The following is a 24,016-nucleotide window of genomic DNA, read 5'->3' on the forward strand; positions in this document are numbered from 1 at the left end:
ACCCCTCTGCCAGGATTTCCAAATGCATCCCAGATTTCTGTCCTGGAAGTGTCTGGTGCCCTCCTGCTGGGGCAGTGGGGGACCGAGGAGCAGCCAGGCCTGGCCGTGGGCCTAGGCAGTGACTGGGGGCTGGCCAGGCTTGGCACTGGCCTCGGGTCCATCTCCTCGGAGCCCCTGGAGGATCCCGCCGGCCCTAGGAGGCCCAGTTTGCTCTGACGGTGGATTTGTCTTATTCCCACCTCTGCAACAAAGCCCCACAACCTGCCTGGCTTAAACAACAGACACTTATTGTCTCACTATTTTGGTGCTGGAAGTCTGAAATCAAAGTGTGGGCAGGGCTAGTTCCTTCTGAGGCTGAGAGGGAGAGCCTGTTCCAGGCCCCTCTCCTGGCTTTGCGTAGCCTCCAGCACTCTTTGGCTTGTTGGTGGCCATCTTCTCTGTGTCTTAACATCATCTGCCTCTGCGAGCGTCTGTCTCTGTGTCCCATTTCCCCTTTATATAAAGACACAGCCACATTGGATTAGGGCCCACCCTTGTGACCTCATCTCAACATATCATCTGCAAACACCCCATTTCCAAAGAAGGTCCCATTCACGGATCCTGGGGGTTAGGACTTCAACATCTTTTGGGGGTGGGACATAATTCAAACCATAACACCATCCCACAATGCTGTTACTCTTCTCAGCTGCCCAGGAGGCCAGTGGGGAACATTCTGGGGATTGGAGATGTTTGCAAACTGAAATGGCATTTCACATACTCTCTATGGTTTTATGAATTGTTAACTGTTGCCACCACATACTGAGTGCTTGCTTGCTGTGTGCTGGGCACTCAACGTAACTCCCCAGTCCTCAGCTGCAGGGTGGCTGCTATCATCCCATTATACAGGTGAGCCAGGCTCACCTGGGAGGAGTCACGCGCTCAGAAACTCATGGCTGATTATTCCCATCTGTGGGATTCATCCCACCACCTGTCTGAGCAGAGGCCCTGAGGTTTCTGTAACTCCTCCTATTCCTGAACACATTCCCCATTCCCATCCTGTGTTCCTTCCTTTGACCCCAAACAACTTGAAGTTGGAGGAATTAAGTGCAAATGATTGCAGTTGGGAGTAAAAGACACTGCCTGGGAATTCAGGAAGAAAAGATGTGTGAGGGGGTGGCCTCCCTCCTTCCTTTCCTTTTTCTTTTCTTTTCTTTTTTTCACGTTCGAACAACTTCAGATTTTAGAGGTGAGAAAGGGCCAGGTAAGTTGGCTCATGCCTGTAATCCCAACACTTTGAGAGGCCAAGGTGGGAGGATCCCTTGAGGCCAGGAGTTCAAGACCATCCTGGGCAACACACCAAGACTTCATCACTACAAAAACGAGATTTTTAAAAATTAGGCATGGTGGCACATGCCTATGGTCCTAGCTACCCAGGAGGCTGAGGCAGGAGGATTGCTTGAGCCCAGCAGACAGGACTGTGGTGAGCTATGGTCATGCTGCTGCACTCCAGCCTGGGTGACAGAGCAAGAATTTGTCTCTAAAAAAATATATATTTTTAAAGGTGAGAAAAAAGTGTTCCCCAAGACTATGAGGAAGGAAGATGGGAAGAGGTGGAAAGTGAAGAGTAAGGTTCAGGCTCATCTGACCCATATACCCTCCTCCCGCCCTCAGAAATGCTGCCATTCTAGTCGGGCGTGGTGGCGGGCGCCTGTAGTCCCAGCTACTCAGGAGGCTGAGGCAGGAGAATCGCTTGAACCCAGGAGGCAGAGGTTGCAGTGAGTCAAGATTACGCCACTGCACTCCAGCCTGGGCAAAAGAGCGAGACTTCATGTCAAAAAAATATATATATACAAAACAAAAAACAAGCACTGCCATTCTACAGGGAGCAAAATAGACAGGAGCTATGTGGCCCTGCCCAGGCTGAGCTCCCAGTCCAGAGAGTGCATCCAGGTGAACCCCACCACTATAACCTGCTGCCATAGCCCCCAAGGGGCCCCTAACATCTTAGGTTGTGAAAAGAGGTTTGGGGTGGGGGCAGGGCACCTAAACTGAGACTTGCGGGTAAGCAAAAGGCACTCAGGTGAAGCCTGGAGGAGGAATGCCAGGTGGAGGGAACAGGGAGATCAACATGGAGGAGCTCTGGAGGCAAGAGAAAGCTTGGAGCCCTTTAGGAACCGGGGAAAAGGTCAGTGTGGTGGGAACAGGGTGCCTGAGACGCCAGCAGGGCCAGGCCATGGAGCTTTGCAGGTCAAGCGTGAGCTGCTTCCAGATGCCCTGGGAGCCACTGTGAGACTCCAAGTAGCAGGGGACGTGGGTCTGGCCTCCTCTGGCTGCAAGGGCTGGAGACCAAGGACGCCTGGAGACCAGGGCAAGGTGGCCCAGCTTGAACAATAGCGGTTGGGGTAGGGAGGTGCGGTGGGTTGAATGGTGGCCCCCACCAAAACATAGGTCCATGTCCAGGAACCTGTGAAGGTGACCTTATTTGGAAAAGGGTCTTTGTAGCTATAATTGAGAATTTTGAGTGCCTAGGTGCAGTGGCTCACACCTGTTATCCCAGCATTTTGGGAGACCGAGGCAGAAAGATCACATGAGACCTGGAGTTCAAGACCAGCCTGGGCAACAAAGAGAGGCCCCATCTCTACAAAAAATTGAGAAACTAGCTGGATGTGGTGGCAGGTGCCTGTAGTCCCAGCTACTCAGGAGGCTGAGGCAGGAGGATCACTTGAACCCAGGAGTTCCAGGCTGCAGTGAGCCATGATTGCACCACTGCACTCCAGCCAGGGCAACAGAGCGAGACTCCGTTTCAAAAAAAAAAATTAGCTGGGCGTGGTGGTGGGCACATGTAATCCCAGCTACTCGGGAGGCTGAGGCAGGAGAATCGCTAGAACCCGGGAGGTGGAGGTTACAGTGAGCCAAGATCATGCCATTGCACTCCAGACTGGGCAACAGGAACGAAACGCCATCTAAAAAAAAAAAAACCGTATACCCATTTGCAGTGATTCCCCATTCTCCTGCAGCCCCCACTGCCCCACCACCAGCTCCTGGCAACCACTTTCTGTCTCTGTAGATTTCCCTATTCTGGGTATTTCACGTAAATGGAATCATACACCATGTGGCCTTTTGCGGCTGGCTTCTTTCACTGAGCATAATGCTGTCAAGGCTCACCCATGTTGCAGCATGTGTCAGCACTTCATTCCTTCTGAACAATATTCCGTTGCATGGATGGACCACATGTTGTCTGTTCAATTCATCTGTCGACGCACATTTGGGTTGTTGCTGCTTTTTGGTTCTTACAGATAATGCTGCTGTGAACACTCAGGTGCAAGTTTTTGTGTGACCCTATTTCCATTTCTCTTGGTTAGATATCTAAGAGTGGTGAATGTGGTTTTATTAAATTCTTTTATTAAAAACTTTTTTTCTTTTTGACAGGGCCTCAGTCTGGAGTGCAGTGGTGTGATCTCAGCTTACTGCACCCTCTGCCTCCCTAGTTCGAGTGATTCTCCTGCCTCAGCCTCTCAAGTAGCTGGGATTACAGGCACGGGCCACCATGCCTGGCTAATTGTTGTATTTTAGTAGAGACAGGATTTTACCAGTATGGCCAGGCTGGTCTCAAACTCTTGACCTTAGGTGATCCGCCTGCCTTGGCCTCGAAAAATGCTGGGGTTACAGGTGTGAGCCACCGCGCCCAGCCAATGAATGTGTTTTTTAAATTAAAAATAACATATGTTTTTTATTTATGTATAATTTCTTTCTTTTTAGGTTTAAGTATTTTTCAGTTTGTTAAAGGGCCATGCTAATCTGCTCTGTATTGTTCCAATTTTTAGTATATGTGCTGCCAAAGCCAGCACGTGTGTACTTAATTACAAAAGTGATTCGTTAGAGATCACCAAAGTAACAAATTGGAAACCAGAAAATGTTTCTCACCTTTAAAATCTGTTCTGTTTGAATGTGTATGTGCGGCCTTATTGACACATAATTCAAATACCATACAAGGCCAGGCAGGGTGGCTCATGCCTGTAATCCCAGCACTTTGGGTAGCTAAAGTGGGAGGATCGCTTGAGCCCAGCAGTTCAAGACCAGTCTGGGCAGCATAGGCAGACCTCATCTCTACAAAAAAAAAAATTTTTTTTTGTTAGCCAGGCGTGGTGGTGCACACCTGTTGTCCTAGTTGAGGATGAGGCAGGAGGATCGCTTGAGCTTCAGAAGTCGAGGCTGCAGTGAGCCAAGATTGTGCTACTGCACTTCAGCCTGGGTAACAAAGCAAGACCCTGTCTCAAAAAAATAAAAATTTTAAAAATGTTTAAAAAGAAGATATTGAGGCCGGCACGGTGGCTTAAGCCTGTAATCCCAGCACTTTGGGAGGCTGAGGTGGGCAGATCACCTGAGGTCAGGAGTTCGAGACCAGCCTGGCCAACATGGCAAAACCCCGTCTCTACTAAAAAATACAAAAATTAGCCAGGCATTGTGGTGCACACCTGTAATCCCAGCTACTTGGGAGGCTGAAGTGGGAGAATTGCTTGAACCCAGGAGGTGGAGGTTGCAGTGAGCCGAGATCACGCCACTGCATGCCAGCCTGGGTGACAGAGCGAGACTCCGTCTCAAAAAAAAAGATTGACACACCCATAATGTTCCCAAAGATATCTGGTGTGTCCCGCCCTGCACATGTGCGTTTGCTAATGCTTACCCTCATGGCATGTGACACAGCAATTGTGTGGATGGAAATTGTGACAGCTTCTGCCCTGTGCAGAAGGCAGCCTGTGTCAGGCTCCTCTGATCCCACATGTGCCCATCAGTAATGACCCATTCGGTGCAGATTAGACATAAAACCAGCTTTGACTTCAAAGGACCAAGCAGCTAAGAGTAAGAGAAAGAAGGAGGATTTTCAGCTGCTTGGGGGTGGGGAAAGATGTTCAAAGGGCTGGAACCTCTCTTTCTTTGGCAAAAAAGAAGGCCAAAAAAACCTTCCAAAGGAAAAAAAAAAAAAAACCTCTGGGGAATCATTATATTAAGATGGATGGATTATGGGTGATTTATTTTCTTTTTTAAAAAAAGAGCTTTAATGATATTATATTGCTATTATAATGTTTTACTACTAAAAAAGATTCTAAGAAGCCTCTTAGGGTTATGGATGAAAAAGAATGATTTTATAAAACTCAGCAATTCTTAAGAAGAGTACAGCCAAAAAAGCTTTCTCACTCCTTTATAGTTTCTTCCAATAACTGGCTCACTAAGTCAGAGGCTGAGCAGGCAGACAGCCACAGACCTAAGGGAAGCTATGACCATCTCATCTGCAAGAATGAGAGTGGCCTGGTGCGGTGGCTCATGCCTGTAATCCCAGCACTTTGGGAGGCCAAGGCGGGTGGATCACGAGGTCAGGAGATCAAGACAATCCTGGCTAACACAGTGAAACCCCGTCTCTACTAAAAATACAAAAAAAATTAGCTGGGCGTGGTGGCAGGTGCCTGTAGTCCCAGCTACTTGGGAGGCTGAGGCAGGAGAATGGCATGAACCTGGGAGGCAGAGCTTGCAGTGAGCCGGGATCACACCACTGCACTCCAGCCTGGGTGACAGAGTGAGACTCCATCTAAAAAAAAAAAAAAAAAAAAGAATGAGAGTGACTTAGAGCACATAGGAAAAAGCATGTAAGAAAAGGCATAAAAGGTTTCTCTCTTTAAAATCATTGTAAAAAAAAAAATCAGGAATTCTTGGTCATTCATGATTAGTAAGAAAGGCTGCACCTAAATGTTTGTTGTTGTTGTTTTAATTTTATATTATAAAGACAAGGTCTTGCTCTGTCACCCAGGCTGGAGTGCAGTGGTATGATCATGGCTCACTGTCACCTCGAACTACTGGGCTCAAGTGATCCTCCTGCCTCAGTAGCTAGGACTACAGGCCACCATGCCTGGCTCATTTTTAAATGCTTTTTAGGGCTAGGGTCTTGCTACATTGCTCAGGCTGGTCTCAAACTCCTGAGCTCAAGTGATCCTCCCGTCTCAGCCTCCCAAAGTGCTGGGATTGCAGGTGTGAGCCACCACCCCTCTGGCCAGTGTTTGCCTTTTAAAATATCTCTCTGTGTAAGTATCCAATCTCAAATTATATTTTCTCTATTGCAAAAATAATTCGTACAAGCATCGCTCCTTACACAGTGATTGATAGTTCTATTATGTAGGCTCAAGTGTTTTAAAAACAGTTCCACTTATTCTAAAAAGTACTATGAAATAGAAAAATATACTTATCTACTCAGAAGCACAGTCTAGAGGTGGCAGAATGCCTGGCACAGAATCTACTTTCCACTCCTTCACCCAGTACACATTGTGAACTGATTACAGAACTCTTCTCCACTAATCTAAAGACTGTCTCTCTAGCCTCTCTATCCCTTTTTGTTCTTCTAAAAGGCAACTTGTAGGAGTGGATCAGAGCTGGCATCCAGGAGGGTGTGTGTTGGGTGGGGCGCGGGGGTGGGGGCGGAAATCTCATCTCTGTGCAGGCGCAAAACTAAGACGCCCCCCAGTGGTGGAGCTTTCTAATTGCAGGCACAGCACTTAGAGGACCACAGCAAGACAAAAGGGCAGTAAATGAATGAATAATTCAGTCTAGTCTTCTGTAAATACATCCCTCCTAGAGAAGAGTTTTGAATTTTAACCTGAATTTTCTTTGCTTTAGGGATTTTAAGACTGGCTAATAGAAGCATTTCAGGTGACAGTTGGTAGCAAAGGGCCTTTAGAAAACCTCAGATTCTGGTTGGGCATGGTGGCTCACGCCTGTTATCCCAGAACTTTGGGAGGCCAAGGTGGGTGGATCACTTGAGGTCAGGAGTTTGTGACCAGCCTGGCAAACTTGGCAAAACCCCGCCTCTACAAAAATACAAAAATTAGTTAGGCATGATGGTGGGTGCCTGTAATCCCAGCTACTCAGGAGGCTGAGGCAGGAGAATCACTTGAACCCAGGAGGCAGAGGTTGCAGTGAGCCGAGATTGTACCATTGCACTCTAGCCTGGGTGACAGAGTGAGACTCCATCTCAAAAAAAAAAAAAAGAAAAAAAAAAGAAAAAAGAAATGAGAGCCTCAGATTATTTTCCCAATATCCTCTTTGCCAAAGGCTGACCCTTCTTGCTGTCCCAAGCCTTGCATCCCCAGCCTGCTCAGATTCTTCACTCTGCAGTCTATATGCAACATGCTTTGGATATAACCTATGTACTATTTCTTGATCAGTCTGTGCCAGGCACTGGGCAAAGAAATCCACGTGCCTCACTTAGATGCTCCTGGTAACAACTTGCCCTGAGACAAGTACCCTATCCCCATTTTCCAGGTGAACACACTGAGGCTCAGAAAGGGGAAGCAATTTGGCCACGGTTACTTAGTGACTCACTCAGGAACAGGCAGGATTGAAACCTTTTCCTGGCCAACCTGGGCCTACAGGCCCCACAACATTAGCCCCATGTTGGGCCCCTCTTTGACACCAGGCCACCCTTCTCTTGCCAGGAGTCCCAGGTCAGCTGTGCCCCTGGGAATGTCCCACCAGGGCTGGGTATAGGCAGCCCAAATGGGCCAAGGGGTGCCTGTCGGGAGGGAAAGGGGACGGTGTAGGGTCCCAGAGCCAGTTCTGGACCTGCACTATGCTGGCGACTGCCCTAGGGTTCTGCAGCCAGAGTTTGAATATGGCTGCTGCTAGCTGTGCAACAGTTTGACACCCTCCCTGGCCTCCCTTTCCTGTGTCAGATCCCTCCTCTAGGGGCGGCTGTGATAATGCGTGCAATCACATAAAGGCTCGGGGCTGACAAGTGGAAAGCGGGTCAGTGGTCGCCCCTTTATCTCTGTTTCTAACACTGTCTCCTTCTGTGTGTGTGTGTCTCCCTGTACTACTGTCTGTCTCTCTGTCTTTCCCTCCCCCTCTCTTCCTTTTCCTCCCTCCGAGGGGTCAAGGGAGGACACAGGACACAGCCAGCTTTGGCTTTGTGAGGCCCCAACTTGCAGACGTAGGGCAGGCCGGGGGGTGGGGGGAACCCTGGCTGCCCACCAGCCCACCTCCTGGGACAGGCCCTTCCCTCTGGTCAGGCCCCTATCTCCCCTACTCACCGCTCTGAATAGCCTCCACTCAGGTGTGTCCCGAGCAACTGGGAACCCTGGGCCATTGCCTGCTGAGGACAAGGACACTGGGTCCCTCCTGGGAGAGCATGGAGGGGGTCATCTCCCTTAGGAGCCACCCTCACAGCTTCCCAGGGCTGGGGCTGGGGCTGGGGCCCGATTCAGAGGAACTCCTGAATCAGCCCTGTCACTTGTGGTTCCTGTGCCCCATCTTTTTTCCTGGAGGTGGAAACCTACATGGAAACCTCCACACAGCACTCAGGAGCACTCCTCAGCTGCAGACAACAGCTCCTGGAGCCTGGAATGGCAAGGGCTGCTGTTTTACAACAAACCACACACACACACCACAGACACACACACAGGCATATACACAGACACAAACACATATACAGACACACATGCAGGTGCACACACACACACAGACACATAGACACACACACACTTCATTTTTAGGGCAAAGGGTGCCTATGCCATGCATACTTTTTGGCGCTAAATTTTTTTCAAACAGCGCAAAAGGATTCATAATGAAAACTAATACCTGAGGCCCAGGTGGCAGATCACTTGAGGTCAGGAGTTGGAGACCAGCCTGGCCAACATGGTGAAACCCTGTCTCTACTAAAAATACAAAAACTAGCCCAGCACAGTGGCGTGCCCCTGTAGTCCCAGCTACTCAGGAGGCTGAGGCAGGAGAATCGCTTGAACTCGGGAGACAGAGGTTGCAGTGAGCCGAGATTGTGCCACTGCAGTCCAGCCTGGGTGACAGAGCAAGACTTCAACTCAAGAAGAAAAAAAAAACCTAACACCCTCGGTCCCTCAGTTCACCTTCCTGAAGGCAGTCAGTTTCTTGTGAATCCTTCTTTTTTTTTTTTTTTTTTTTTTTTGAGACAGAGTCTCCCTCTGTCACCCAGGCACCCAGGCTGGAGTGCAGTGGCGCGATCTCGGCTCACTGCAAGCTCCGCCTCCCGGGGGTCACGCCATTCTCCTGCCTCAGCCTCTCTGAGTAGCTGGGACTACAGGCATCCGCCACCACGCCCAGCTAATTTTTTGTATTTTTAGTAGAGATGGGGTTTCACCGTGTTCTCGATCTCCTGACCTCGTGATCCACCCGCCTCAGCCTCCCAAAGTGCTGGGATTACAAGCGTGAGCCACCGCGCCCGGCCTCTTATGAATCCTTCTAGAGAAAGTGAATGCATAATTCAAATATTAATATTGATGAGTATATATTCCTGCAATTTTCCCCTAAATGGCAGCATCCTTTACTTACAGCTGTACTAACTTTCTTCACTTAACAGGTGATCTTGGAAACTAGTTCCATATCAAAACACTTAGATCTACCTCATCTTTATGTACATATAATTCACATGTCAAAAAATTCACCCTTTAATGTGTACAATTCAGTGGTTTTTAGTATATTCAGAGCTGTGCAACTGTTACCACTACCTGATTGCAGGACACCTTCATCACCCTAAAAAGAAATCCCACATCCATGAGTGGACACCCTCGCATCCCTTGCCCTCAGTCCCTGGCAACCGCTAATCTGTCTTCTGTGTCTATGGATTTGCCCAGTGTGGGTTTCTTTTATAAATACAATATAAGGCCTTTCATGTGTGGCTTCTTTCACTTAACATAATGTTTCCAAGGTTCCTCCGTGTTGTAGCTTTTTATCAGTGCTTTGTTCCATTATTTATGGTGAATATTCTATTGTATACATATACTACATTTTCTTTAGCCCCTCTTTCTTTTTTAACAGCAAGGTAGTATTCCACTGATGGATGTATTTAATTTTTTTTTTTTATTAGACAGGGTCTCACTCTGTCACCCAGGCTGGAGTGCAGTGATGTAATCATAGCTCACTGCAGCCCCGACTGCCTGGGCTCAAGCAATCTTCCCACCTCAGCCTCCCGAGTAGCTGGGACTACAGGCACGTGCCACCTTGCCCAGCTAATTTTTGTATTTTTTGTAGAGATGGGATCTCGCTATGTTGCTCAGGCTGATGTACCTTAATTCACCCATCTCCTGCAATGGGCATTTAGGTTGCTTCCAGTCTTTTGCTACTGCAGATAGTGCTGCAGTTAATTTCCTTGTGTTCTTTGCAAATATACCTGTAAGAAACTTCCTCGATGTAAAATTGCTGGGTCAAAAGGGTATACATCTTTCAGTTTTATATATTTACCAACTGTGCTCCAAAGAGGGCACACACGAAGGCGACATTTTCCCCATACCCTTGCCAACCCATTTTATCAAAAACGTTAAGTCCTTACCATCAGCTTTGCATTGTGATTTTCATTTGAATTCTTTTTTTTCTCTTTCTCTTTCTTCTTTTTCTTTTTTAAAGACACAATCTTGCTTAGGTGTGCACAACCACAACCAGCTAATTCTTAAATTTTTTGTAGAGATAGGGGTCTTGCTATCTTGCCCAGGCTGGTCTTGAATTCTGGTCTCAAGTAATCATCCTGCCATGGCCTGCAAAGTGCTGGGATCATAGGTGTGAGTCACCACACGTAAGCACATTGCTCTTCTTTTGAGTGAAGCCTTTTCATTCTGAGTTAGTCGTCTGTTCACAACTTTTATTCATTTATCTATTAAGTCATTGATCAAATGTTACTGATTTGTAAAAGCTCTTTATATGTGGAGAAAATTAGCCTTTTTATCTGATTTAGACATTGCAAAAATTTCCACAATTAACCATATTACAGTTGACATTTGAACAATATGGGGATTAAGGCACTGATCCCCCTCATGCACACTCAAAAATGTGCACATAACTTTTGACTCCCCAAAAACTTTACCACTAACAGCCTACTGCTGACCAGGAGCTTACTGATCACATAAACAGTCCATTAAGGCTGGGTGTGGTGGCTCACACCTGTAATCCCAGCACTTTGGGAGGCCGAGGCAGGTGGATCACCTGAGGTCAGGAGTTCAAGACCAGCCTGACCAACATGGAGAAACCCTGTCTCTACTAAAAATACAAAATTAGCTGGGTGTGGTGGCACATGCCTGTAATCCCAGCTACTTGGGAGGCTGAGGAGGAGAATCGCTTGAATCTGGGAGGCAGAAGTTGCAGTGAGCCAAGATCACGCCATTGCACTCCAGCTGGGGCAACAAGAGTGAAACTCCATCTCAAAAAAAAAAAAAAATTAACACATATTTTGTATGTTATTATATGCAGTATTCTCACAATAAAGTAGGCTAGAGGAAAAAAAATGTGGGTAGGTGTGGTGGCTCCTAACTGTAATCCTAGCACTTTGGGAGGCTGAGGTGGAAGGATCATTTGAGTCCAGGAATTCAAGACCAGCCTGGGCAACATAGCAAGACCCCATCTCTTAAAAATACGAAAAAAAATTTTAAAAAGAAAATGTTATTAAGAAAATCATAAAGAAGAAAAAATATATTTGCTATTAAGTGGAAGTGGATCATCATAAAGGTCTTCATCCTTGTCTTCATGTTGAGTAGGCTGAGGAGGAGGAGGAAGAGGAAGAGGAATGGGTGGTCTTGCTGTCTCAGGGGTGACAGGGGCAGAAGAAAATCCACATATAGGGCCGGGCGCGGTGGCTCATGCCTGTAATCCCAGCACTTTGGGAGGCCGAGGAGGGCGGATCATGAGGTCAGGAGATCGAGACCACAGTGAAACCCCGTCTACTAAAAATACAAAAAATTAGCCGGGCGTGGTGGCGGGCGCCTGTAGTCCCAGCTACTCGGAGAGGCTGAGGCAGGAGAATGGCGTGAACCCGGGAGGCGGAGCTTGCAGTGAGCCGAGATTGCACCACTGCACTCCAGCCTGGGCGACAGAGCGAGACTCCGTCTCAAAAAAAAAAAAAAGAAAATCCACATATAAATGGACCCATCAGTTTAAACCCATGTTGTTCAAGAGTCAGCTGTGTTTTTGTTCTATACAGAAATTGTGGCCTGGCACAGTGGCTCACAATGTAATCCCAGCACTTTGGGAAGCTGAGGTGGGTGAATCACCAGAGGTCAGGAGTTCGAGACTGGCCTGGCCAACATGGCGAAACCCTGTCTCTACTAACAATACAAAAATTAGCCAGGCATGGTCATGCATGTCTGTAATCCCAGCTACTCAGGAGGCTGAGTCAGGAGAATCATTTGAACCCGGGAGGTGGAGGTTGCAGTGAGCCAAGATTGTGCCACTGTACTCCAGCACTCCAACCTGGGTGACAGAGCAGACTTTGTCTCAAAAAAAACAAACAAAAAAAGAAACAAACAAAAACAAATTGTTATACACCCAGATGTATCTTGTACAGCTTCTAGAGCTGTATGTGCCCTAGAACTCTTAGAAAGATTATAAAAAGGGCTCAGCATCTGTGCCTATTTATGATCCATCAGGGGAACCACACAAATCAACAGATGTCCCCAGCCCAGAATGCTGTGACTGGTGAACCCCAGTGGACACATGACCCAGTGTTGGGGGTGTGAAACATCCTTCTAGAAGTGGAGTGGGGATGATGTCTGAGCTGAGACTGAATGGTGAGCTCAGGCAGGGTGAGTGGGTATTGGCAGGCAGAGGGGACAGGGCAGGAAAACCTGCAGACAGACGGAGAGACATCCCCTAGCCCACCCTGGGTCTGGGGGTCTGTCCCAGGGTCTGGGGACAGTGGGAGGACAAGCAAGCTGGGCCACCTTCAGTTCTCAGCCTGAGGGGGACAGGGAGACTGGAAGGTTTTCCTCTCAGGGTTGCTTGGCTCCATTTGCCTTTGGGAAGATTCTGCAGGACTGAAATTATCAGAGGAGACAAGAGGCCATCGAGGAGACCGATGCCACATCCCTTAAGGGGGCGGAGGCTGGATGGGATGGAGCCAAGGAATGGACACAGGGAAAGACAACCCAGACTTAGCCCTGCAAGGCTGACTGGATGGTGGGACAGGGACAATCTATAGTCAGGTCCCCCTCCCCCTATATAGCTGTCCATCCACCTAAGACTCCCAGGACCAAGCCCCAGGTGAGGAATCCATTCCCCCTGGGCCCAAGGGCTCTGTCTAACGGGGCTGCCCAAGCATGATGTATTCCAGCCCCAGGCAGCCCAGAGCCCACGGGCAGCCATTGCCAGATGCATGGGTGGGCAATGGAGGAAGGACAGGCTCCCCACCTTTGGCATGGGATGGGGTCTGAGGGAGGCCAGAGTCTGTGAGGTGCTGAGAACGGATGAGGCTCAGGATGGTGGGGAGGTGGTGCCCCGGTCCTGCCCCCTCTGCTAGGCTCCTACGGGAGCCGAGACCAACCACCTAGGATCCTCTTCCAAAAGAGTCCCTCTTTCTGTCTGTCTCTCTTTCTGTCTCTCTGTCTTTCCATCTGTCTCCTATGAAAGATGAAGACATCTCTCTAGATCACTTTGTCTCCCTCTCTCTCTGGCTACCTGGCACACTCTCCTCTTCTGAGAGTCTCTCACTATATCTCTCTGTCTCTGTCTCTGACTTCTCCTCTCTCCCCACCACTCTCATTCTCCTCCTGCTTCTCAGCACCACCACCACCTCCCCATTCATCCTGGAGCTGTCAGGTGGGGCAGGCCCACATGCTCATGACCCAGCAGGTGCCACCCGGGACTGGCAGGGCTGGTGGGCTGCTCCAGGGCCTCTGCTCTGAGGGGCTTCTCTGGTCTGCCCTTCCCTCCTGCCAGATCCGTCCAACCACAGGGACTCACAGCTGCCACTTCAGATGCATCCAGCCGGGAGTGGGCTTCACCTCGCTGGGGTGGGAGATGGACAGCTTCCCATACAGAAGGTCTTAGGCCACGTTCCTAGGCTGTGGTCACCAAACATTTCCCTCGCCAGCCTAGAAGTTCCACTACCAACGATTTAGGGTTTAAATGGCAAGAAGCTCTGTTAACTCCCCCTCCTCCCAACATCAAACATTAAACACATCAGTCATTCACATTCTAGTAAGAGTGAGCCAAGAGCTATTCCCTCTACCCCCTAGTTGGGTGGATGCTGCATATGGAGATATTGTTCATTTATTTTTGCAAGAGGAGATGAAAGAGAAGCAGAGGAAGGGACCTGAGAGAAGGCAAGTAGGGCAGAGGTCGGGGGTCAGAAAGGGGAGGATTTAGGAGAAATTCCCAGAGGAGGAGAAGGGGGAACAAACGTTGCTAAGGAGAAAGCCTCTCATTTGTCCATTCCTGCGCAGTCAACAAAGCACAGTTGCAGGAAAGTCCCTGAGTCCTCACATCACCCCCATTTTCCAAATGCAGAACCTGAGGCTCTCTAGATCACACAGAACATCCAGGTCTCCTCACTCCAACAAGTGGTGCCCTGTCCTGCCATGCTCGCTTATGTCCGGCCCTGTCATTCTGTTGTCGTCCCCCTGTACTCCCCTCAAAGATGCAAAGCGGGAGATTCCAGAGGACAGGAAGGCCCTCCCGAGCCCTAATTTATGATTTTCTGACAGCTTCCTTCCTCCCACTACTCCCTTCCAGCCCCAGTCCCAGCTCTCTGGGGAAAGAATGAGCTGAGTGAATAAGAAGGGCAGCTCCATGGAGCATAAATAACTCGGCTGGGCAGCTGCAGGCCGCCCAGGTCTCCCAGCGCCCCGACCGAGGCCCTGCAGGGTGCTCCCATCTCTGAGAGCCAGGGACAGGAGGGCCAAACCCCCGATCAAAAGTGCAGACAGCAGCCATTGCTCTTGGGCCCTGTCCTTTGTCTGGTCAGCAGCTTTTAAGGCTGTGGCCTTACACGGTCCCTTCCCTTTCATGGTGTCCAGGCACTGCCTTGGCAATTAGGCCTGGGCCCCTGGGGGCTGCGGCCATGGGCTCTGGGCACCCCTCGGGCTGCTTCCTCACCTATGGCACAGGCATGATATGGGAAGAGTGCCTGGGCTCACATAAGCTAGTGTGTGCACAGGGCTGATATGATGGGGCACACCCAAGCTGGAGAGACAGTCCCATAGGACACAGTGGGAGGTAAAAGTCCCTTAGCTACGGCCCCAAGAGACTTCACAGGGGAAGGAGGCTGCCGCCCAGGTTGTCTGTTAAGAGGATGAAACATTTCCTGTTTGGACTAGGCCAGGGTGGATGCGTCAGTGAATCTGCCCCAGACGGGCTGTGTTTTCCGGATCCCATGGCCTGCCCTGGGAGGATGTCTGTGTGTGTCCCTGTGAGGTCCACCTGGGTGTGGGTCCAGGTCTGGGTATGTGTCCATACATTCTCTCTGGCCTCATCAGCCCCAAGATGGGACTCCAAATGTGAGCCAAGTTATCTCTTACCCCAAAGAAGCCCCACTTCAGGGCTCAGCCAGTGGGTGGCAGTGTGGTCTGGTGGGTAAACTCATAGGCAGACGCCCATCACTCACTAGCCATGAGCCCCACACCTGGGGACAATAAGGCTGCCTCCCGGGTGGCGGAGGATCGCAGCAGACAATACAAGCGAAATGCTTAGCACAGCGCCTGGCACACAGTCAGCGCTGGGGAACGGAAGCTGCTGTCGTTACTGGCGGTTGCGGTCTGGTCTTGGCAGTGGAAAGGACCAGGCCCCCAGGGGGGAGGCCCCGCCCGCAGGGACAGGCCCTGAGACCTCAAGCCAGCCGGCCCCTCTCCTCTCAGTTTCAGCAAACATTGAAACCTCAAATAATCAAAACCCCAGGCCCCCACGGCATTTCCTGCCTTTCCACTCAACTAGGAAAGAGGACCAGAAAGCAGGCTGTTATCCAACAGGAAAGTGAGCCCTTAAACGGGGGCTTCAGCTGTGCCCCAGGGCCACTGAAGGGGAGACCTGAAGTTTTCACACTTTCCCAGAAGCTCAGACTCTTGAGCCAGAGGGATCTTTAAAGTCCTGTGTGAGAGGGTTGCTTGAGGCCAGGAGTTCAAGACCAGCCTGAGCAACAGAGCAAGACCCCGTGTCTACAAAAAATATTAAAAATGAGCCAGATGTGCTGTCATACACCTGTAGTCCTACCTAATCAGGAGGCTGAGGCAGGAGAATCGCTTGAGCCCAGGAGGTTGAGGCTGCAGTGAGCTGAAATCGCGCCACTGCACTCCAGCCTGGGTGACAGTGTGAGACCCTGTCTCAAGAAAAAAAAAAAAAAAGGTCCCATGGCTTGTTTTTTTCAGGCAAAGAAATGAAGCTCAGAGAGGGGAAGTGACTTGTCTCGGGTCACACAGCTCCCAGAGGTTGCTCTGGAATTGACACCCTGGCCTATGGGTCACAGGGCTTGTGGGGTGGTAACCCTCAGTTCAAACAGCCACAAGGTCTGTCTATAGTGATATATAAATACCCTGGACCTGGGAATCCCAGCCTCAGCAAGGACAGGCCCCTCTCTGATGTGAAAATGTTGATAACAGCTTTTACCAGGAGAGCCTCTTGCTGGGGAAATTCTGCACGGCCTGAGTCTGCCACAAGTTTGATGGCATCGGTTAAGAAATGTGGATGCCATTAATCGCAGGAGCATCTCAGACATGTTGCAAACAGACCTAGCAGTGCCTCCTCATTCTGTGGCACCCATCTGACACCCTAGACACCTCTCAGTCCCTCCAAGGCATTATCTAGTGCTTCTTCCTAAATAGCTGCGTGTTAAACAGCTGCATGTTTGAGCTTCCTAAACAGCTCAAAGCACCCCGTGGGGTGATGGGTTTTTATCTGGGCCCCTTGATTGGGGTTTCAGACAGGACTGGCATCCTCTTGGAGGCATGGCTCCTCAGGAGTGACGAATTATCCAGGGTGTGAAGTAATTGATCTAGCTGTGTCAAAAACAAGGGCTAACCAGAGAGGCACGAAGCTGCATTTCTTGGAGGTCAGAGAGATGGCACAGGAGATGCGCCAAAATATCACGTGAAAAGGAGGGCAACAGCTCCCCAAGGGGGCACCACTGGCACCATGGTGATGTCGCTGGAGGGAGAGGGAGCCCTTGGGGGACCATGCGAAGTAGGGGAGAGTGGGTGACAGGCCATTACCATGATATCTCAATCCTTCCCACACTCCTGTAAGGAATGTACAACTGTCCTCCCTGCAAAAGAAACACTGAGGCTCCGAGATGGGCAAGACTTGCCTGAGCTAACTGGAGCAGAAGTAGCAGAGGCAGGGTTTGAACCCGGCTCTCACTACCTGTCCCTTGGGACAGGGCATCAGCTTTCTCTATGTGGACACACTGGTGATGGATCCCCCATCCTGCCTGCCTGCCTATGGTGGCCTGTGCTGCCTGCCCCTGGTGAGTCCAGGAGGGGCAATCCAGTGACTGGCAGATCCTTTCTGGGGAGTGTTTCTAGAAGGGACCGTGGGTCTGGACAAGCCATAACAGGAAGGAGCCAAGGTGGGCAAGGGCTTCCCCAGCCCAGGCCTAACTACTGCCCATCGATCCAGGCAGAAGGCGGGGTTAGCAACTGCCCTGGGAGATTGGGGGTCTGGGTCCCTTCTGATGAGAGCTCTGGTCTCTCCCCATAAACACACTCCTATCACAGACACACACATAACACACATGCACATAAATCCACATCAAGCATGCACACACATCCATCATACACACATACGACACACACATGCACCCCTGCACACACACACTACGCTTACATATACCTTTGTGGTATGTGGAGCCATTCCTCCAGAAGCCCATCCATGTACCCCAGATGAAGAAACCACTCAACACCAATTCTTACCTTGTTACATATGGTGAAATCAAGGCATAGACCAAAGTGCTGTGGTTAAGAGCTGATACTCTCCAAAGTCAGGCGATCTGGGTACAAATCCTGGCTCTGCCAAATCCCTGCCACGGTGCTTTAGGTAAATGACAGCTCCTCTCTGTGGCTCAGTTTCTCCACCTGTAAAATGAGAATAAGAACAGACACTGCACTTATGGGGTCAGCCCAGATCTCCTCCTAGGGAGACTGTGAGTGCCTGGGCCTCCATTTTCTCTTCTGTAAAATGGGGATATTGTGCCCAGTTCGAGCAGAGTGGCTTGAAGATTCACCTGAGATAGAATGTGAAGTGGCCGCGGTGAGGTGCCCAGTACACATGGCGCGCACTGCTCAGGAAGCTTTCCCTGGAGGGCTGGATCCCGCAAAGGTGTCGAAAAAGGAGGAGTCCCCGATATCATTCGCTCAGGTGAGGTGGGTTCGGGTCCCAGCTGCGTGTGGGACCGTCGCCCGGGCCTCAGTTTCCCAGTCTACAGCCCCTGGGAGGACACCTCGGAGCTGGCACCCCGCCCCTAAAAGGGCCCCGCGGCGCAGGGCGCAGGGCGTGGGGCTCAGGTGGACACCTGGCGGGCCTCCTGGCGGGGGCGCCCTGGCCGCCCGGGCTCCTTCCGGGTTGGCAGCGGCGGCGCAGGGGGCGGGGGGCCGCGCCGAGGGGCCGGGCGAGGCCGGGAGCGCGCGCCCCCGCCCCCGCCCGCCTCCTGCCCGCCCTCCGGCCGCGGAGCTGGAAACCGGGCTCCGCGCGTCCGGGGCGGCTGGCGGCGCGGGCAGGCGGGCGGGGAGGACAGGCTGGGGGCGGCGACCGTGAGGGGCCGCGCGCGGAGGGCGCCTGGTGCAGCATGGGCGGCCCGTGGGCTTGGGCGCTGCTCTGCCTCGGGCTCCTGCTCCCGGGAGGCGGCGCTGCGTGGAGCATCGGGGCAGCTCCGTTCTCTGGACGCAGGTAAGAGCTCCCCGCGCCTTTGCACCCCGCTGGCCCGGGGTCCCGGCGCGCACACGCCACCACCTCCAGGAAGGGCCGGGATCGGGAGGGCGATCCAGTCCCCAGCCCGGGTGAGGGCAGGGACACGGCCATCCCGCGGTCCGGCTGAGGCTCCCGCGAGTGCGGGGTCCCCTACTCCATGTGTCGGAGCTGGCTGCCTCCCCTACTCCCTCCCTTTCAACCCAGGAGCCCGAGAGGAGGGGGAAGGGGCGCAACGAGGGCGAAGCCCTAGCCCTTCTGTCCCCCTGTCCCTAGGGCCCCTCCCCCTGCACTTGGGAAAGGCCTATGACACCCCCTAGCCGACCCTTCGTGGACTGTCTCTCCCCTTTTCCCTGTTCCTGTTTTTTGTTTTGTTTTGTTTTTTGTTTGTTTGTTTGTTTTGTACCCAGGCTATTTATCTCCCTCGGAGGAGGGACCAGGGTGGAGTCTCACAGCCCATGGGTCAATGTCGGAGATTCCCCAGGGACCTGGCATTTTGGACAGAGAAAAGAGGGAGCACGGTCTTCCTTCTGCTCTCCTAGCGGCCAGGAATCTCCTCCCTGCTGGCCTTTAGGGAGGAGCTCCCGGAACCTGACATGGTGGGGCCCATTATTATATATAGTGTCCTCATCAATCCTTCAAGGACCGAATGAGGTAGGGAAAGCTGTCCTCATTCAACGGTTAAGCAAACTGAGACCCTAGGGAATTGGCATCATCTTTTAGACTCATGGGCTATTCACTGAAGAGCTGGGTTGCAAATCTGCCTTTCTGTCCTTGATGACAGTGTTTGAACCTGCCCTGGCCTCTGTCCTGGCTGCAGCCCCAGCCAGGGTCCCCTCTTAAAGGCCAGCCGCCGTTGTCCAAGGCAGACAATGTGGAGTAGCCAGGCCTCTCCAGGCCTTTTCATCCCATTCAAAGGCCTGCGCGGCCCCTACCCCCTACGGCCTCAATTCTTTAATTCTTTTCAGAAATTCTCCTTTCCCAGTGGTCAGGGGCCAGCATGCCCCTGCTGGGCTAGCAAGAGTGGTTGACATGGGCAGGGCTGGAGGATGGAGGTGGTTGAAGCATCAGAGGCCAGAAGAGCAGTTGTCTGAGACAGGGGTGGACGTGTGGCAGATGTTACAGCCACCACCTATATTGTGTGCAGACAACAGTTAGCCTGAGTCGGCCCCATTACCTGCATTCATCAGCTCCAGAATCTTCCCAGCTGCTTGGAGGTATGCTTTTTATGATTCTGTTTCATAGAGGAGGAAGATGAGGCTCAGAGAGGGAACTTGACCTGCCCAGAGCATGGATGTGAGCCGCCAGGATCCCAGATGCTAAGAGGACAGAGACTGTGAACTCAGAAATCCCACTGTTAGGCTCAGGATGATGGTGGCGACAGCTTAAGGCCCAGACTGCCCTGCAGCCAGTTCAAGGCAGGGCTTCCCAGCCTGGGCTCCTCACCTCCCAGGGTCTCCTGGGTGAGAGCAGGATGGTGGCTATAACCAGGTATCTGGTGGTCACTGGGGACTGTCACTCCATGTGTCAACAGAAGCCTATCACAGTAGCCTGAGCATCCCAAAAGCCCCGTGGGCAACACTATTCCACCCATTGTACAGATAAGGAGGCTGAGGCCTACAGAGGAAAAGTGGCACCTCAATCCAGACCAATTTCCAAATCCAGTGGCTTTTTCTCCCCAGCAGCCTTCCTGGAAGAGAGAAAGAGGTTGTCAGCTTGAGGGCACCAGGAAAGGTTTGTAGTCATGATTAGGAGTTAGGGGCTCCGGCCTTGGACAGAATGGAGACAGAATTCCTTGCTGTTACAGGCTTGATGTGTGACCTCAAGTGGGTCACTTCCTGGCCATGGGTCTCAGTTTTGCTCTCAGTTTCCTTCTTTCCTCGTGGGAAGGACCAGCACGGGGCCTCACCTGCAGTGGTTCCTGCTATCAATCATGTCACATGGGGGTAGGGATCTGGAGCTTGAGGAGTCTGTGGGCTACCAGGACCTCCACTTGTGGCCCCATCCCCACGTTGCTGGAGACAGCATGGGGATGTCATGTCCTGTCAACCTTCCTGCCACCCACACCCCAGCACCCCAGGCACCCCTTGGCAGCCAAGGGACCAGACGCAGAAAAGAGGCTTTGTCCTGGGGAGGGGTGGCCTGGGAAGGCATCCAGGGGGCCGCCCCCAGCCTCAGGAATGTGGTGACACATGGAGACCCCTGGAACCAGGGTGCCCAAGGGCTATGCAGAGCTGCCTTGGCTTGTCCCTGCCCCTGGGGCTGCTTCCTGCCCTGCTGAGGTCCTTCTAAGCCTGGAGTCCACTTCCTTTAACCACTCATCTCAGCGTTTCAGCTGAGAGTTCAAGCCTTCACCAGCCCAGATCTCTCGCCCCTACAGCAGCGGCTTCCTTCCGGCAAATCCTAGGATCAGGGAGAATGGAGGGCTCTCAAATGGAGGGGATCTGCCCCAGCCTCTCTCTAGGGGGCTCCAATCCCAGCTGATGCCCACAGGGGTGACCTGGGTAGGTGCTTTCTCTTGGAGCCTCAGTTTCCCCCTCTGTAAAATGCAGAACCTGATAATCCCTATTCCAAGGGGAAGACCTTGTGAAGAAGGTACTGTGCTGGTGTCCCCAATCCCTAGGGAAGCCCCTGGACCACAGCTGCTGGGTGTGGGGCCCGTGTCTGGGCCTGAGCCCCTCAGTCCAGGAACAGGAATGAACAATAGCTGTTAGCGCTGTGCTAAGGGCTTTGAGTGAAGCTTCCCCCGCTGGAGGAAATTCTGCTGTCCCTATTTGCAGACGGACAAAATGAGGTCCAGAGAGGGTCAGGGCCTTGTCCAAGGTCACCAGTGTAGGAAGCAGCAGAGCCAGGGCTGGAACTTCGCCCCCACTGTGGGGCTCTGGCTCTCATCATACCACCCCCGCCCACCCGGTCCTTTCTTTCTTCTCCTTTTCATCACAGCTCTTGGCCCCGGGCCCGCTTGGCTGCCTCCTGCAATTAGCCCCTATCACTGTTCCGGATCACAGCCCTGGGCCCTACAGAGACAAAGTCCCCTGGGCCCCTCGTGGCAGGGGGTAGAGTGTGGGTGTAGGTGGGGGGCCCTTGTGGGGGTGGCCGGTGCCAGGCTGAGCTGGTCTGGCCTGTTTCTCCCCTCCTGGAGGCCTCTGGGGGCCTGAAGGTTCTGAGTGGGCAGAAGTGTTGGGCCCAGGAGGGAAATGCCGCCTCTTCCCAGCCCCTGCCCTCACCCGCCCCACTGCCCAGCCTCATCCAGCTCTTGGGCAGCTTATCAATGACCACACCCCAGGGAAGGAAGCCCCCAGGGGCTGCGGGGATGGAGCACATGGGGATGGGTCCCTTCATGTGTGGAAACCTCGGGTCCCAGCTCCTCTGCCCGGAGCTGCTGCCTGTTCTCCATCATTCAGTCATTCAACAAACCTCGCTGAGCGTCCTCAGGCTGAGCCCTACACAAACTTGGTCCCAGCTCATGCCCTCCTCCAGCACCTGTGTGAGTGAGTAAAGCCCAGGGCTACTGTGAGTGGCTAATGGGTGATGCCCAACCCCTGTCTGGGCCTGAGGGCTGAGACCCAAAGGATGAATAAGAGTTGGCTGGAGCAAGAGGGAGGGGCTTTCCAGGCAGAGGGATCTTCATATGCTAAGATCAGAGGTGGGAGAAGGGGCTGCATGAGTGTGCAGGAGAGGCGAGCAGAATAAAAAGTGAAGGGCAGCGCTTGCAGGGCTATAGGGAGTCATGGTGGGCTGCAGACTCCATAGTGGGTGGTGGCAACATTAGGTCTGCACTTTAGAAAGAGCCTCCTGCTATCCCTGGAAGGTGGATAGAGGTGCAGGAGGGTGGCAGGGCCAGGCTGGGACCCTGTGGAGGAGCTCGGGCTGATGCTAGGAGTCCTGGGGCTGGGGTCCTCAAGGTGGGGGATGGGGTAATTATTAGTGATCCCCAGGTGGAGGGGGCAAGGGACTAAACTTGAACTCCACCTGGCATGAGTGTCCTCTCCTGTCCAAAAGGTCTGGCTAGCCGGCCACCAGCTCCATGTCTCCTAAGGAGAGGATTCAAGCACAGTCCAGATTGTGGCAACCAGGCAGGGACCCACATGGCAAATTTTTTTTTTGAGACGGAGTTTTGCTCCTGTTGCCCAGGCGGGAGTGCAATGGCACGATCTTGGCTCACCGCAACCTCTGCCTCCTGGGTTCAAGCGATTCTCCTGCCTGGTATTACAGGCATGCACCACCATGCCCGGCTAATTTTGTATTTTTAGTAGAGACGGGGTTTCTCCATGTTGGTCAGGCTGGTCTCGAACTCCCGACCTCAGGTGATCCGCCCACCTCAGCCTCCCAAAGTGTTGGGATTACAGGCATGAGCCACTGCGCCCGGCCAAGAATTTTTTTTGAGAGACAAGGTGTCACTATTGCCCAGGCTGTAGTGCAGTGGCATGATTATAGCTCATTGTAGCCTCAAACTCCTGAGCTGAAGCGATCCTCTCACCTCAACCTCCCAAGTAGCTGTGACTACAGGCACGCACCAATAGTGGAGATTTTAATTAAGGAAGAAGAAGGAAAAACACTTTTTTTCTCTAGCTTCCCCCTGATAAAAAGAAGGACAGCTCTGGCCATTGTGGACCATCACAGGCCCACCTCTCCCGGCCTAGTCTGGGGGCTGGGCATGTGAGGGCTGTTGTCCACATGTGTGTGTGTGAGGGCAGATGGCTCTGTGCGTGCCTATATAGATATGTGTGAGAAGATGGTCAACAGTGCCCTGCTGGGCCTGCCTTCACCTGTTTGTGTACATGTGAGAAGTGTGTGTGTGTGTACACATGTGCCTGCGTGTGCATGGGTGTACATGAATGAGAGCACTGTGGGGCCCTGTGTGGACATGTCCAGAGATCACAACTTCAGCCTATCTGCGTCCATGCGAGAGGGCATGCGTGTGTGTGTGCGTGTGCAGGTGTGTCAGTGTGTGTGCAAGTGTGGACGCATTTGCGGGGAGAAGGTTTGACTGTGACTGTGTGCCCCTCTGGGCCTGCTTTGGTCTGTCTATGTCCATGTGACAGAGCCGATGAGTGTGTGTATGTGAATGTGTGAGGGCACAGAGCCCTGTTTCTGCAGGTATGGACTTGTGTGCAGGGAGGACGGTCATTTCTGTGATTAAGTGTCCTGCTGGATTTGCCTTAGCCTGTCTGTGTGCATTTGTGTGCATGTATGTAGCGGTGTGTTTATGTGGATCTGTGTGTGCACATGGAGGCCCGTGTGTCCATGCATTGTGTGTACATATGCCTGTGTGTGTCTGTGTGCATGTACTCACTGCAATGCATATTTGCCCTGTGTGCCTGTGTGTGCATGTGTGTGTGTGTGTGTCTATGTGTTTGTGTGGATC

General features: G+C 52.0%; 1 protein-coding gene and 1 non-coding gene across 7 annotated transcripts in view; one reads left to right on the top strand and one right to left on the bottom strand.

The window, feature by feature from the left end:
* Window positions 1-3,715: 3,715 nt before the first annotated feature.
* Window positions 3,716-3,827, bottom strand: LOC115836137. Its single transcript, XR_004031133.1, has one exon. It is a non-coding gene; the product is annotated as a U6 spliceosomal RNA (small nuclear RNA).
* A 14,574-nt stretch (window positions 3,828-18,401) lies between these two features.
* The window catches only part of EMID1 (EMI domain containing 1), a 54,442-nt gene continuing 48,827 nt past the window's right edge, over window positions 18,402-24,016 (top strand). For all 6 annotated transcript variants that reach the window (XM_030816030.1, XM_030816029.1, XM_030816032.1 and 3 more), the window contains exon 1: window positions 18,402-18,630. In XM_030816030.1, the coding sequence (XP_030671890.1) occupies window positions 18,530-18,630 (101 nt within the window). In that variant the 5' untranslated portion in view covers window positions 18,402-18,529. The remainder of the gene's footprint in view (window positions 18,631-24,016) is intronic.

Source organism: Nomascus leucogenys, chromosome 7b (genome assembly GCF_006542625.1).
Source record: "Nomascus leucogenys isolate Asia chromosome 7b, Asia_NLE_v1, whole genome shotgun sequence".
In the NCBI taxonomy this organism is placed as follows: Eukaryota; Metazoa; Chordata; class Mammalia; order Primates; family Hylobatidae; genus Nomascus; species Nomascus leucogenys.